This window comes from Amblyomma americanum, chromosome 6, assembly GCF_052857255.1.
Source record: "Amblyomma americanum isolate KBUSLIRL-KWMA chromosome 6, ASM5285725v1, whole genome shotgun sequence".
In the NCBI taxonomy this organism is placed as follows: Eukaryota; Metazoa; Arthropoda; class Arachnida; order Ixodida; family Ixodidae; genus Amblyomma; species Amblyomma americanum.
In genome coordinates this window covers 9058846-9072908 of record NC_135502.1, presented here as the reverse complement: position 1 = coordinate 9072908, position 14063 = coordinate 9058846, and the positions used below count along the sequence as shown (strand labels likewise).

The window sequence follows — 14063 nt, the reverse complement described above, 5'->3', positions numbered from 1 at the left end:
ACTCGGCCATTATATTAGCCGCTTGCTAAATCACGCACATGCTCCCCGCACTGCCAGCGAAGAACTTGCCGGAACATGCGCGGTGGTGTTGCACTCGGATGCGCCCACTCGAACCCGAATGGCGCAGGATGACGCGTGCTGGGTCAGCGCAGGCCTTTGCGCCGGAAAAGCAATATTGGGAAAGCAATAAACGCCAAAACTTGCACCCTGCAAGCGTTCACGCACTGGGCTGTATTTTTTCCCTGCCGACGAACTTTTCTATTCCATCCATTGTCAACAAAATCTAACTTCACATCTTGCAAAAATCTTAGAGTCTAGTCACTTGTGCAGCCAACCTAAATGTGTTCCGTATTACTCAGCCAGGACCTGTTTAGTATTCAAAGGGACATTATTAATCTCAGCAACGCATTTATTAAGCACCTTTATTAAGCTGGTGCTATCAAGCTTTGATCCCAGGCGACACTGATCATAGAACATTCCTGCGCAGAGTAACGGCGCGCGCTACATAAGGAAATGAAGTGGAAAACATGAGCAACGTAAATAAAATAATTACGAACAGTCAAGGTAGAGGCACTTGCGTCTCTTGTACGCATACTCTAAGATGCAAAGAGATCTTTCTGGCCTCTGCTTATCCACAAAGCTCCCTTGCCAATAATGCAGCCCTTCTGAAAAAAAAAAATTGGCTCATGATTTAATTAGCATAGCTTTGCACGAAATCCTGCCTGAAAGCACAGTTTTTTTGCAAGTGGACACCACCTCCACGTACCTGAAAGAGTGATTGAGTTGTCCACTGACCCAGGGATCCAGTTATGCACGCCTTAAACTTTTTCATCGTCAATGGCAATTTGCCCAATTTACGCCGGCGGCCTATGCACCAGTGCCCCATTTCTGCAGCAACGTTGTCAACGCCAACGGATGCAGCGCAGATCTCCCTGTCACTGCGACCACATACCTCAAGATGTGAATAATAGTTTGATTGTAGTATTAGTTCATGAAGAAGGCGATGCACAACGCACAACGCGAAAGTGTCCTGCAGTCAACACATGGCGGGATCGGCCATGGCGATAGCCTAATGCTCTCATGCAGTGGCCAGCGAAGCTGATCTGTTCGCGCTGCCGCAAGTTGGAATCCCAGTCGCGGATATTTATTTGATTTATTTTTATTTACTGCTTTGACCTGGCACAAAACCACAAGCACAGCAAGCATACAAACACCGCATGATCTTGCTCGCGGTTTACCCACCGGAATACTGCTTTCACACTAAAAAATAAAAGAAGGAGCATTTCAACCTCACCGAGGAACGCATGCTATGCGCAGAAGAGATATCGAACTGTCCCATTGAGTCAAAGCAAACTAGTGAAATGCTCGGAAAGCAAAACCCTGGAAAGGATTCAAGAGCATTTCAAGCTAAAAGGTGTAGCAGTTTACAATGAAAGCGACCGGGGACACGAGGGTTGGAAGCGCAGTGAAGGGCCGCATTATTTTCACAAAAGCTTAAACAAAGAGACCAGTTGGAGATCACTTAAGTAAAAAACAAAACCAAACAAACAATGACGGCAAAAAAAGGCAGTAGACTGCGAAGCGCGATTGGGTAACAGAAGCGAGAGCGGAGAAGTGTTAACGCGATAGCACTAGGAAAAGCCGTCGTCATTGTAATCAAGCAATCCCGATGGAATCAAGGAATTTATCAAAGTGAGCTTAAAAGAAAATTGGGTTAGTTTGGGCTTGAGTGCGAATAGAACCCGGGACCATCTGATCGTGAGACGGGGGGCTGGCTACGCATAGGCCACGAAGGCTTTCTTTTTCTACACATGGTATTTGTTAGACTAAAAACATGTTCTATTTACCTGAACTATTTAGAAAAATTTTAGGAAACGTCTCGAAAGACATCTCAATAAGACAAAGCAACTTGTGTTTGAGACTGATTAACGATTGACCTAGTGAATAAGTTGTGGTCTTTGACTTAGTCAAGCGAGCTAGGAACATATACTGATGCGTACATGAGTAATTGTGAGTATGCTAATTAGGAATTAGTTCGTTTTGTGAGTGCTAAGTAGGCGATGCGAACGGTACCTGATAACGCTTTCGCGTTACATTCTCTTCTTGACGGAGCTTAAGCGTCCGCCTTTTTGTAATTTTGTGGAACTTTGTTTCCATTTAATGCCCCGATGCCGTCGAAGGAAACCGACAAGGTCCTGTGTATTTCCTGTGCAAAAAAAGGAAACAAAACAATTGAACTGCATAGTATGTGCCCAGCTTCAGCTTTTGTTGTAATATAACGCTTAAAAGATTTCAGTGAGATCTTAAAAATAATCCACAGCTGACAGTGATATTCGCTCAAGTCCATTTAAAAAAAAGGCCTTGAAGGAAACGTGGTCCACGTAGCAGCCAAAAATCCTTCGCAATGCACTTCGTTTTCTGTCCTTTTTTTTTCGTTCTTAATGAGTGAAAACAGCGCTTTTAATAGCAGTGCTACGCCCAAGTGAATGCATGTAAGTTAAGTAACAAGTGATGGTTGATGCATTTGAAGACTTTTCGGCTTCCTTATAGGCTGACCTCAGTAGCTGCCTCAGTAGCAAGTGTGCGTTCGCTCCCACCGCGCAGGTTTTTCGGAAACTACGCCTTGGACGTGATTGCGAGGTGCGCCTTCGGCACACGGCTAGACTCTCACTCGGACCAGACTAACGAGTTCGTCACGAAGACCAGGGAGTCCTTCTCTGGAGTAGTCACACCTCGCCTCTTTATCTTCTGTGAGTACCCCATGACGGCCGCTTCTGCTTTTCTCGGATGCGCAAAAATGAATGTGACAACCCATTTGAAATCTGCACAGAACTGATTCAGAAAGCTGCCAAAAAGATGTTCAGTCCATGTTCCAGTAGGTGTAAGTATGAAATGCTTCGGGGCACCAGCGTAGCACGTTCCAGCATGGGTCGTGGACGGTATCAACCTATACTTTTCCAATGTGCCTGGACCAGCAGTCCCTCCGCTGTTCTACGTACTATGGCCTTCAACCTCTCTTCTGCTTTTCGAGCTGGGCAGTCCTCTCGGCGTCCCTCGTTCTTCTCACTGCATGATACGCCGTTGCGGTCAGCTGATTTTCTTCGTCCTTACATATCATCCAGGTCGTTTGCTCAACTTCGTGGGCTTTGCCATAAGGTATAAGAGTGGGTAGCGCTATGTGGTGTTTGTGGTGATCTTAGTTCTCGTTTATTGCATTATTCTGCATCGCAGTCACATGCAGCTGTCGTTGCCCAAACAGTCGAGTGCCCTTCTGCTAATGCGTCAAACTCATGCAGCGTTCCCTATATACAGAACACCTTTCCTAGCGCCTTACTGACCTGGCTCTATTGTACATCTGCCAAACACTCGCCTAGCATGTAGGAGCGCATATCTAACTCATCAAACGTGGATGCTGACGAGTGACTATGATGTTAATCACTTGCGCACTTAATCCTTGTGAGAGTGTGCTACAGCGGTCGTAGAAGGCAACAAGAATGGATACAGAGACGATGTCCTACGCCCTTCTTCTTGGTTCTAGTGCATTAGGCAACACCTCCAGTGCTTTCACGCAGCAATTGCCGGAGTGAGTGCTGACCTCGCCTTCCCGTATCCCCATCATGTGAAACCCCCTTTTCTAGGCCATTTCAAGAATAAATAAACAAGGAGAAAATAATTATGTGCTTCATAATGACATTTCTACCATGCCAGCAACATGTAACATACTATTGATTTAAGAAATCTTTGAGAAAAGTGCAACTTTAACCACAAGAGACCTCTCTTAGTCAACTAGTCTGAAGAGTGTAAATGATGCGGGTACTTCTGTAAGAAAGGGTTATCAATGAATAACGTAACTTTCAGCTGTCGTCTTTTTACTAATACATTAGCTCAGAATATTTTTGACACTCTTTATCTGAGCCGGTTACTTCTAGTCTCACCGGGCAATGAATGCTTAGCAGAATAAAAACGTGATAGTCAAAAGTACACAGCCTTTACCCTGTTAATGTGATTTATTTTCTTTTCGTGCCCCACCCCTTTCGTTCCGTTGTTATGGCATCTGAGTCCTACGTTCCTTCCACACAGTGCAGTGTGAAGTCAAAACATTTTGCACTTTGCAGTGTGAAGCAAACATTTTGGTCTATTTGAGATCACCTCACTGTTGCGTCAGAAAATATCTATCACCACCAGTACCGGGAGCGCAGCACGATACATATCTCATCAATATAAAGGCACCGTTTTAAAGCTAAGTAAGAGACAACACGGAAACCAATGACGCCGTCTGGCAGCAATAAACGGATCACAGATACATAAGATAAGATGATGCTTTACGTCAGCTCCTGTATTGAAAAAAAAACATGCATTAAACATCGGACGAAAATTTTACTTAGTAATTTATATTTACAGTTGTACTGCCGGCAATCTCGAGGATATTCAAGATCCGACCTTTCCAGCGAGACACGTTTCTGTACTTCATACAGCTGTGCAAGAACATCATAACGAAACGACGAGAACAAGACGTCGTAAGTAAGCTTTGTCGAGCATTCCATATAGGAGCACCTGAGAACATCTGCAGAGTGCACTTGTGTGCATTTACACGAAGATATTGTTTTTTTGTATTACTTCCCAGCGCTTTGAAGATTTCCTGCAGCTTATGATAGATGCCCAGGACGGAAAACTCACAGCTGCAGCAGAGAATAGCTCCGACCGTGACGAGAAGCTCTTCAACCTTGGCTGGGACCTGAAGACAGAGTCGGCTTTTGCTTCTGATAGATGTAAGTGCCCATGTGTAAAGGTGACTTTGCACCAAACTCTCTGTATTTTAGTGTTTTAGCATTGCACTTCCACAGACCTGAGGAAGCCGTGGCAGTGACTAAACCCACTAATTTATGAAAAATGAAATGCCTTTTGTGACTCCATAATTGTATTTTTTTAATAGAATTTTCATGTGGATCACAGCTTTGGCCAAGCAAGATCAGTAATGACTTCTTAACGCTGGATCTTGTCGCATTATATTATCTATCGTTAGCGGACATATTAGATTTTGTGACATTCATTAAGAAATAATAGGACAAGTTTTGCCACCCTTCTTTCCTATTTTTCGGTGCATATACAAATCAAAATGTCTTTTTCTCTCCCAAATGAAGAATACGAGCAACGAAATAAAGCTGCGCAAGAGCAGCTTTACGAAGCCCGGTCCCCTTGAATGTAGTTAAGCAGCGTTCAAAATATAAAAAAACATTGCGAAGAGGGGTCAAGTTGTGTACAGAAATAAGACATTATAGTAAACACTGCAATGTCAAGGTTTCATAGACGTGACACAAAAAGTGTATATGTGGTTAACAAAATACAGTGTACACGAAACAACCATTTATCTCTGCAAAGTTTCGTGAACAAGATAAAGACGCGGAAAGGAATATGAATTCTGGTTGCGTTCAGCGCAGGAAAAGGTATGAAATGGTAACGAATACCTTATTCTGAATCCACCAGGAAACAAATGTATTACAATCCAGTATTGTCAAAAGTGAATGTGCAGGCTCTGTGTCAGCCTCCACTCCAATACGAACTCGGGCTTTCAGGAGGGTGGTGACGCGGAAAGACAAAGATTGATTCAAATATGTTATGCGGCAGAAACATTCATGAATTGCTTTGTTGTTTTGTACGTGCTTATGAGCGGTAAGATTGAACAATTTAAGAACGTAGTTATTCTGACAGCGAACTGCAGCCTTGTATTGGGAAATGAGGCGGAATGAGTACATCGATTCAACGGGAAGGATGACATAGGATGACAAGCAGTCGGACGTATGAACCCGGTATAAAAAATTAGGGGGGGCTTAAGTTTCTTGGTAAGGGTATGACACGAGAGCGTCAAGGGTCATTTGTGTCTTTATTTCTTATTTAGTACCCCCAATTACGTACACTCATCAGCATACGTCAGTAGGCATACTAGACACCACAAGACACACCAAGACACACAAGGTCTCTTCAACCAAGTCGAACGAGCCTGCCTGAATGGCGATGGCGTAGCGTTTCTGACTCGCAACGCAAGGTTCATGGGTTTTATTCCCGAATGATTACCGCAGATTTGTTTTCAGCGTAATTAATTTACTCTAGAACAAGATGTATCATAATGAAATTTAGGTCAAGTTATGACCTGATAGCCTCTATTTAACTCCAGTTTTAATCACTTTCATTCCACGGCTTTTTCTCCATACGTCTACTCTAACGCCGTCGCGTAAAGAATTCGAATGGGTCTAATAATGGTTCTAATGCAGCCCATGAAGGACGCTGAACTCTGGAAAGCATGGCAGGTTTAATTTGTATATTTTCTATGAATCTAAAATGTCCCTACGGCGCGCTAGCTGCCGGTTGTAATTGCAAGTCACTGCGAGAATTTTGTCTCTTAATGTGGCGCCAGCAGGAACCACCGCATGCAGACCCCCGTTTGCAGCGGGCACTCCCATGTCTGGGTGCTCCTTCGTGGTGACTAGTATGCGATATGTGCGCTAAGTACGGCGAGGTGTATCATCACGACGATGTATTCACTTGCAGCGCTCACTGAAGACGAAGCGATGGCACAGTGCCTGCTTTTCTTCCTCGTTGGCAACGACACGAATTCGACTGTTATCGCGTACACCCTCTACCTATTGGCTATCCACCCGGAAGCACAGGAGAAGCTCAGGGCAGAAGTGGATGAATGTTTCAAGATCCACGTACGTTGCCTAAGCGCCTCTTTTGATTGTCATTCAAGGTGTTAATTTCAAAACGCTTTGGTTACAGATAATATGGGAAGTAACGGAGACAAGCTGTTAAGGCGAGGCAGACACTCCGCTAGTACAAGTACTTTGGCTATGGCTGATGAAACTTCTGTTTTGCTGGTGGTGGTTTCGTCCTTAACCTTTTCTTGACTGCCTTCAGTGCAGTCGGCGAAAAACGGGCGAAAGGTTAGCAAAGCCGCCAGAGGATGAGAGCGATGCGTCTCACGGTGCATGCGCCAATAAAATTATGGAAATTCTGGTGGGTTCATTAAAGACGCACCAGAATTTCTCATTTGGGCCGACGACCATTCGAGCAAGGTGTAGCTGCCCCCTCGTGATGCAAGGTGCGCTTCCGGGCATGTGACCCCCTTAGGATCATTTAAGATTGTCCTTAAAACGACCCTCGGGAAAACCGGTTTTCTAGGCTGCGGGGAGGACGTGGGGTAGTTTAATCCTCAACTTCTTGCTGTACTGCGAGTACAGCCCAGTGCCAATATAGCGGCCCCCATGAACCTCTTTTTGAAAAGATCTATACGGTGCGCGGTTCGCTTTCGTTAGCTCATCATGCCGTCAAAGGGCTATTTTTCATGTAGAGGTGTCTAGTCTGTCTCATTTGAACGACTGCATCAGTGAGCAAATTTCGCGCCTGCGGCAGCGTGTCGGACTCCAAGAGAAGTTTGTGCGATTCGGAGAAACACTCAGCATACAGAGCGCCTGTTGTGGGTATGCACGACATCCCAACACATATTTGGCTACGTTTAAAACATATCAGCTTCCAAATGACGGTGCGTACTCTTTATGCTCTTATTAAAGATAGTTGCCAGTGGTTGACGAACCTTCATAGCTGCAGCGTGAAATGAAAAATAAATGAACGATTTGAATACATATGTCTTTATGCTCCGCTCTCCGCCTAATACATTTATCAAGCAATGCATTGCATTCACAGGTGTAGCAATGAACTTATAAGTGAAAATGCGCGTCGCATTTCAGCATGCGCCTGTGTTCTCTGAGTCGAGTGTTCAAGCAACGTCTAGCCTGTCTGCTTCTGTGCTATAACGCAATGTAACAGAGGAGTAGGCTATGCATTACGGACAACTAATGAACCTGTCGTCGTCATTAGTGGAATTTCCTTCTCGCCGGTCAGTTGAATGGGTTCTTTTTTCCATGAAGGAACCTTACGCGGCTTGGCTTAAGGAGAGCTAACAACGCAAGTCAGCTCTCAACCGTGTTCTTTAGCTCTTATTGCAGTTGGTAGTGGACGCAGGGTGAAACAGTGAATTGATCTTTCCTCTTTGAGCAGGATAGCGACGTGGTCTGAAGATCTTGCCGCTTTACCTCTTTACTAGTTTCATGTATGTCTAGGAAAGCTGGTAACGGCGTTAGCCAGTCGCTGCTAAAAAAAAAAACTTGCATTGAAGTTTTCACTTTGCTGATGAAAGCGAGGCCTACTCACTAGAAATTTGAGGCTTGCAGATACTAAGCTGATTTTGACTACTTTAGAATGGCTCTAGGTTGCGTTAAGCAGTGATTTTGAAAACCTTGATGTGAAATTCTCTCAGACTTTGTCGGTCCAAAACGTCATCTGTAGATCCAGCCAGACAGGCCTTTACATAGTTCAGCAGCGGATTGTGTGGTCGACAGCTGAAAAAAATGAAGGCCAAGCACGATAGATGAAGCAGAAGTTACTGCAGTATCTATCATCTCTGGATGCATTGCATTGTACGATAAAGCGCATACAGTTTTCGCGCACTGTGAACTAACAGAACGTGATGTGGTCAACACATGCCATATCACCTAAACGGCGCAAAATGTGCAAGTGCGCGAAAGAGAATTCATTCCGGCGTATTCTGTGCTTAGCGATATTGTGACCTTCGGTTCATGTTTTTGATTGACCTCATGAGTATATAAATGATAAAGATAAATATCAAATGAATAAAAAAAAGAAATATATGAAAATGATATGCATATATGGCATCACAAAGACATTCGCATATAACCCACGTATTTGTGCTTTTCCTGTAGTTTCCGCGGCCGCTCTTATGGTGAGCTCGGTCCACGGTTATACGCTTGCGGTGCAATGGTTGTGTCAAATTCCTAGCAGAAAATGAAGATTGATTTTGCTAAATTAGAGATTTCATTACTTAATGACATCATCTGCAAGTTCCGACCGCACGCTGTAGGGTATATCTTTGAGAATTAGGAAGATAAGAGCATAAAACTCCGACCGAAGCCTTGATGAATAGCAACCCGATGTTACAGCGGCTACTTGGCTTCTCCTTAGACGTGACTGGATGCGGACTAAGGAAGGTTTTTTAAACTTTCGTCTGGTCCACTGCCAAATTTGCAGAAAAGGGTCGCCGCCTTGTGAGTCATCTGAATGAGGGCGGGTCCGGTCGGAGTTTTGGGTTGTTTTCTTCCTAGTTAGCCACCCTATAAGACAGAGCAACCCGAACCTCAAAACGCCCAGTTCCGAATTCTCGGAGAATGCACTGGTTTGGCTGGTCGGCAAGAAATACACAATAACCGAGATAACAGCCACAGAAAGCGAGATAACAATCAGGCATTGCTTCGATGCGACTCATCCCACATCCCTCCACTAAACTATTTTGCTTCATTTTTGTACAGGGAGAGCACCCGAGCTTGGACGTGGTCACAAAGCTCCAGTACCTTCACTGCGTCGTCTCAGAGGCCCTTCGAATGTACCCCCCTGCTACGCGGTAGGGTGATTTCTCCACACTCAGTGACTGCGGGAGCTTTGCCCACAGCAGCCACCTGTTGCAAGCAGCCTACTGGCTGCGAAAACATTTATATTTAATTTATTGGACTGGTAGCATCATACGGCAACACACGAAGGGAAAAAAGCGGCTTAACGCATCGCCAAGGTTGCTGTTGAAAAGGGAATGAATGTCGCTCTGAACACTTATATGACCTGGCCTAGATCAATTCAAAGAAAGCTGCTAGCAGCACCAGTGAGCAATAAGTATTTTTTTATATATAAAAAAATAGTCGCGAAAAATAATACTGATCGTACATAAAAAAAATTGATTTTCTAAAAAATCGAAAGCTCTCCTTGGCTAAAAGATAAAACTTTGACGGGGCCCGGGAGACCATTAGATGGCAATAGCGGAGGCCATAAATAATTGAAGTAGCGTTCACCCAGAAGATACAAGAACGAACTATAAATGTTTATACCATTATCCCTGTGTACATGATGTATCCTTTATCAAGATATTTTGCACTAATTAGGAAATGACAAAGAACATAAATGTGCAATACAATATTGAATATCACTCTCGGGACAAAATAAATTCGATGTCAAGAAAGGAAACACTATCGCAGATCATATATTAACAAAATGTGACGCGCAACTGCTGTCTACACAAGTTGTCAATGAAATTATATTTGTTGGGTGCAACAGGGCTGTTATCGGCCAAGGCCTGATATTTACAGAAAATGCGAAAATACATTCGAAGTTCTAATATACAAACAGCAAACACGGACGAAAACATGGTATGCATCTGTGTTTGCTGTGTTTATATAGAACTTGGAATGCATCATTCTAAAGATGACAGTGATAACGAATGTTTTTTTTTTGTGGACAAAAGTAGCTTCCTGAAGTAAACAAAACTCTTACAAAAAATTTACCCGTATAATGCCTAGAGAGGAATATGATTCTGTACTGGAGGGCATGCGCTCAGTATTTGGGAAGAAGAAGGATCTTCTTCTGAATAACTCTAGGTTTGTTCAAGGTAGATTTTTTAGTTGGGCACCAAGCTAGAGAGCAATACGTTAAGTGAGAATTAAATAATGATATCTCAAGCTTGACTGCTAACGGAAACAACCTTAGAGAGCGTGTTATATACACCTGCAATAAAATAAAGTATCTCGCTGAAGTAACTTATGTGCATGCCCCAGAATGAAGTTCATGAAGAATATAGACAATTTATGGTCACTTCCAATACCGACTCTGGGGCCGTCAAAATTTACGTCTTCACTCATTGAAACTGATTTATTCTTAGAATAAAAAAGTAACTGCTCCTGTTTTAGATGGGATGATCCCAATTCGTTTGAGCTTTGACCAAATAGAAACCTTCTCAAGCATCTCATTCAATTTCATTTACAATGTGTTGAAAATTGAAACTAGAGATAGGGATGGCGGCTAATCTACTTTCGCAGGAAACGACGACACATATGCTTAGATCTCTTAGCTACCGATTCTTTGCTTTCTTATATTTAACCTGGAGAAGTTAAGGATCCATTTGCCGCGCACCCTTTAAAATAAATCGTTTCTTGTATTTGTAGAAAATCATAAAAAGTGGGCTCTTTTTTTCTGTTTGTCTGAATACAACAGTTCGGATATCCCTTACAGGAACCTTAAAAAATGCGTTTTCACACGGGCTAGTCTAGATGCTACCGAAGATCAGCAGAGCACATAATAAATTTTGAGTTAAACAGTTCGAATTCATCAGCATCAAAAGCTTGTCACGCAAGAAAACAGGAGAGCGACTAATAAGAAAGCTGGGTTATTAGTTCCTGTCTTCTTAGTAGCATAGAATTGAAGCACTGACAACTAGAAATTGTTATTACATGCCTGCACCTGCAGTGAGAGAATCTCTGGCACAGCACCGCTTTCTCGTTCGTGTTTCAGTCTGGAACGAACGCCGTGCGAAGACTACGTTCTTGGTGACACTGGCATTAAGGTGCGGAAAGGTGACCTCATCCGGGTGCCTGTCTACTCCATGCACTATGACCCGCAGTACTTCCCCGACCCTTTCACTTTCAGGCCCGAAAGGTAAGCAGGAAACGTCGCCTGAACATCAGGTCACTTTCTTCCGTGAAGAGGCCACGCTTTCGCGCCCATGAATTAAAAGACTAGCGCATATAACAGAGACACAGACAAAGAAGTAGACAGGACGAGCGCTCGTCCTGTCTACTTCTTTGTCTGTGTCTCTGTTATATGCGCTAGTCTTTTAATTCATGATGAAACACCAACTAGCCCAGCTTTCCGCCTTTCGCGCCCGTCACCACTCCGTGATCAGTTCCGTTCGTTAAGCGCACAATGTGCTCTGGGCTCTGGGTCTTACCAAGTGGTACAGCCCTTAGAAAACGCAAAATAAATACCAGGTCTTTCAGGAAAGTTTTTGAAACATTTTTAAAAATAGGCTTTTTGGGTTGAAAATATAGGTTCTGCAGCATTGTATTACCAGTGTTGGCGGACACCGGAAAGCCGGTGAATTGTCTTGCCGGCGAATTGTCAATCATTGTGGTCAGTTTTTTTTTTCGTAGGCTCGAAATAGTGATCAGCAGCGGCGGCAGTAGTATGCTAGTACGATCAGAAGTCTCCAAAAGGCAGGAGCGGCAGTATCAGACCCAGGTATCACGGCATTATCTTTCAAGTTGTAATTTACTCCAGTGCTTCCAGAACGGGTGCTATGTCGACGTTGAATATGGTACACGAAAGATTTCACGCTTAGCATCACAAGAATTTCAGATTCTCAGAACTTTAGGTGAGAACGGAAGTTTTTATAACTGTATTTTGCCCTCTCACTTTCGATAAGCCGTTGCTTGGAAACTTACTGGATGTAGAAAAATATTGCGATTAAATACATCGCACGATCTCTGCAACAATAACTGATCAGTCAGGAGAAAAGTACTTGTATGTAAAAAGAGGTCTCACCATCTATAAAGTAGATAGGACCATACTAAAAACTTACAAATCATAACGAATTTAATGCGCTGAAATACTTTTTACAAACACGGCAACCATTTAGAATATGCTGACAAGCGAAACATTTACCACAACCAACTTCCAGACTGTTATAGAAAGTGTTCATTAATTAACAACTTGGTCTGGCCTATTGCGTTCATTCGGTAAAAATGGCGTTTCGCGAAATAGAGAAGGGCTAACGAAAAACATATGGGAAAACTCATGAGGAACATTGCGCAAAAGGTTTATATTTTGTTATGCACCGTTCGTGAAGTTGGTGTACCTGCATTTGTGTTGTATAGATTGCTATTGTATTTGTCAGAACTACACCCATGAAAGTCTCTCTTGCGGACGTCAGTTCTCTTTGCTGTTGATGTGTTCAGCTCCCTATAATATTCTCTTGTTGCGTCCGGGAGGTACCCGCAATAAGTAAACAAGCATAATAAAAAATAATGTCGCTCTTTAATGTTATTTTCCTCGTACACGTACATTATTAGCAGTGTTTGCTTATCAGTTGGATGTGGGCCTGAATGCTTAAAATCTGTTTTAGGTTCGACGAAGAAAATGTGGGCTCGATCGAGCCGTACACGTACCTGCCGTTCGGTGCTGGGCCCCGCAACTGCATCGGAATGCGCTTCTCCCTCCAGACTGTGAAGCTTTCCGTGATTCACACTATTCGGAACGTTAAGGTGGTTAGGACCGAAAAGACCAAGGCAAGTTCCGCGCTCCATATAGCTTTTAAAAGCAAACAAACGTGAAAATAATATTTACAGATTGGCCTCAGCGTACTGAAGTGTTGTGAAACGAGTTGTTGATCAAGTTTACACAAATATCTCCTGTTGCTTCGAACCAGTGGTCCATAACTTAATTGCAGCAGGACGCACCATTTGAAAAAGTTTCCAAATATTCCCGTTGAAACCTTGTTGCAAAGAAGTGTTCTTCTCGCAGGTCCCCTTGGAGTTCCTCAACGGATTTCGGCTCCTGACTGCGAAAGACCTCACACTTGGCATCAGAAAACGAGATTAGCCAGGGGGTGCCTCGTTTTCCTTTTCTTCAAGGCGCAAGGTGCAAGAACACGAAGCCATTCACGAAAACACCTCACTTATGACCATGAACAATTCAAGCTTTAAAAAAGCAAAGGGAACTATCACTTTGTACCGAGTGCAAAGGCTGACATAGTTTGCTAACTTTGCTGCATATTACTCTCACGCACTGAGGTGGTGACGATTAAAGGGGTGAATGTCTTTTATATTACTCTTCCGTTAATTTTAGTGTCCTTTTTGTGATTCCGCTCTTATGATCAGATAATATATGTCCTCATCAAGTGCAGTGTGTAGTCCTCATTTGTCCTCATTTATTCTTTCGTGTTTCCTGCTTAATTTGATGCTCTTCTTCATTTTTTTTTCAGTTATTTTGTTTAAGAGGTGTCCAAAAAGTTGGACTACGATACCCTCTTCCGCATATCATTCCCGGTGATCACATTGGAAATCACTAAGACAAATTTTATTCTAGTTTCAATCGAGCAGCGGCACTCACAATGCTCACCTGAAGAAATATCGTGAGCGTTGCTTGCCTGTACATCTTTGTCACAAGTACTCCACCAC

The 14063-nt window shown here is 43.3% G+C and overlaps 2 protein-coding genes across 4 annotated transcripts in view; one reads left to right on the top strand and one right to left on the bottom strand.

Moving 5' to 3' along the window:
* LOC144136265 (cytochrome P450 3A8-like) overlaps nucleotides 1–13792 on the top strand; it is a 36452-nt gene extending 22660 nt beyond the window's left edge. The window contains exons 7-14 of the mRNA XM_077668471.1: nucleotides 2605–2750; nucleotides 4402–4517; nucleotides 4625–4769; nucleotides 6547–6707; nucleotides 9378–9469; nucleotides 11401–11544; nucleotides 13010–13172; nucleotides 13408–13792. Coding sequence (XP_077524597.1) covers nucleotides 2605–2750; nucleotides 4402–4517; nucleotides 4625–4769; nucleotides 6547–6707; nucleotides 9378–9469; nucleotides 11401–11544; nucleotides 13010–13172; nucleotides 13408–13485 — 1045 coding nt within the window. The 3' untranslated portion in view covers nucleotides 13486–13792. The remainder of the gene's footprint in view (nucleotides 1–2604; nucleotides 2751–4401; nucleotides 4518–4624; nucleotides 4770–6546; nucleotides 6708–9377; nucleotides 9470–11400; nucleotides 11545–13009; nucleotides 13173–13407) is intronic.
* The window catches only part of LOC144136261 (acetylcholinesterase-like), a 196481-nt gene that overhangs the window by 92223 nt on the left and 90195 nt on the right, over nucleotides 1–14063 (bottom strand). The gene's annotated exons all lie outside the window — the stretch shown is intronic.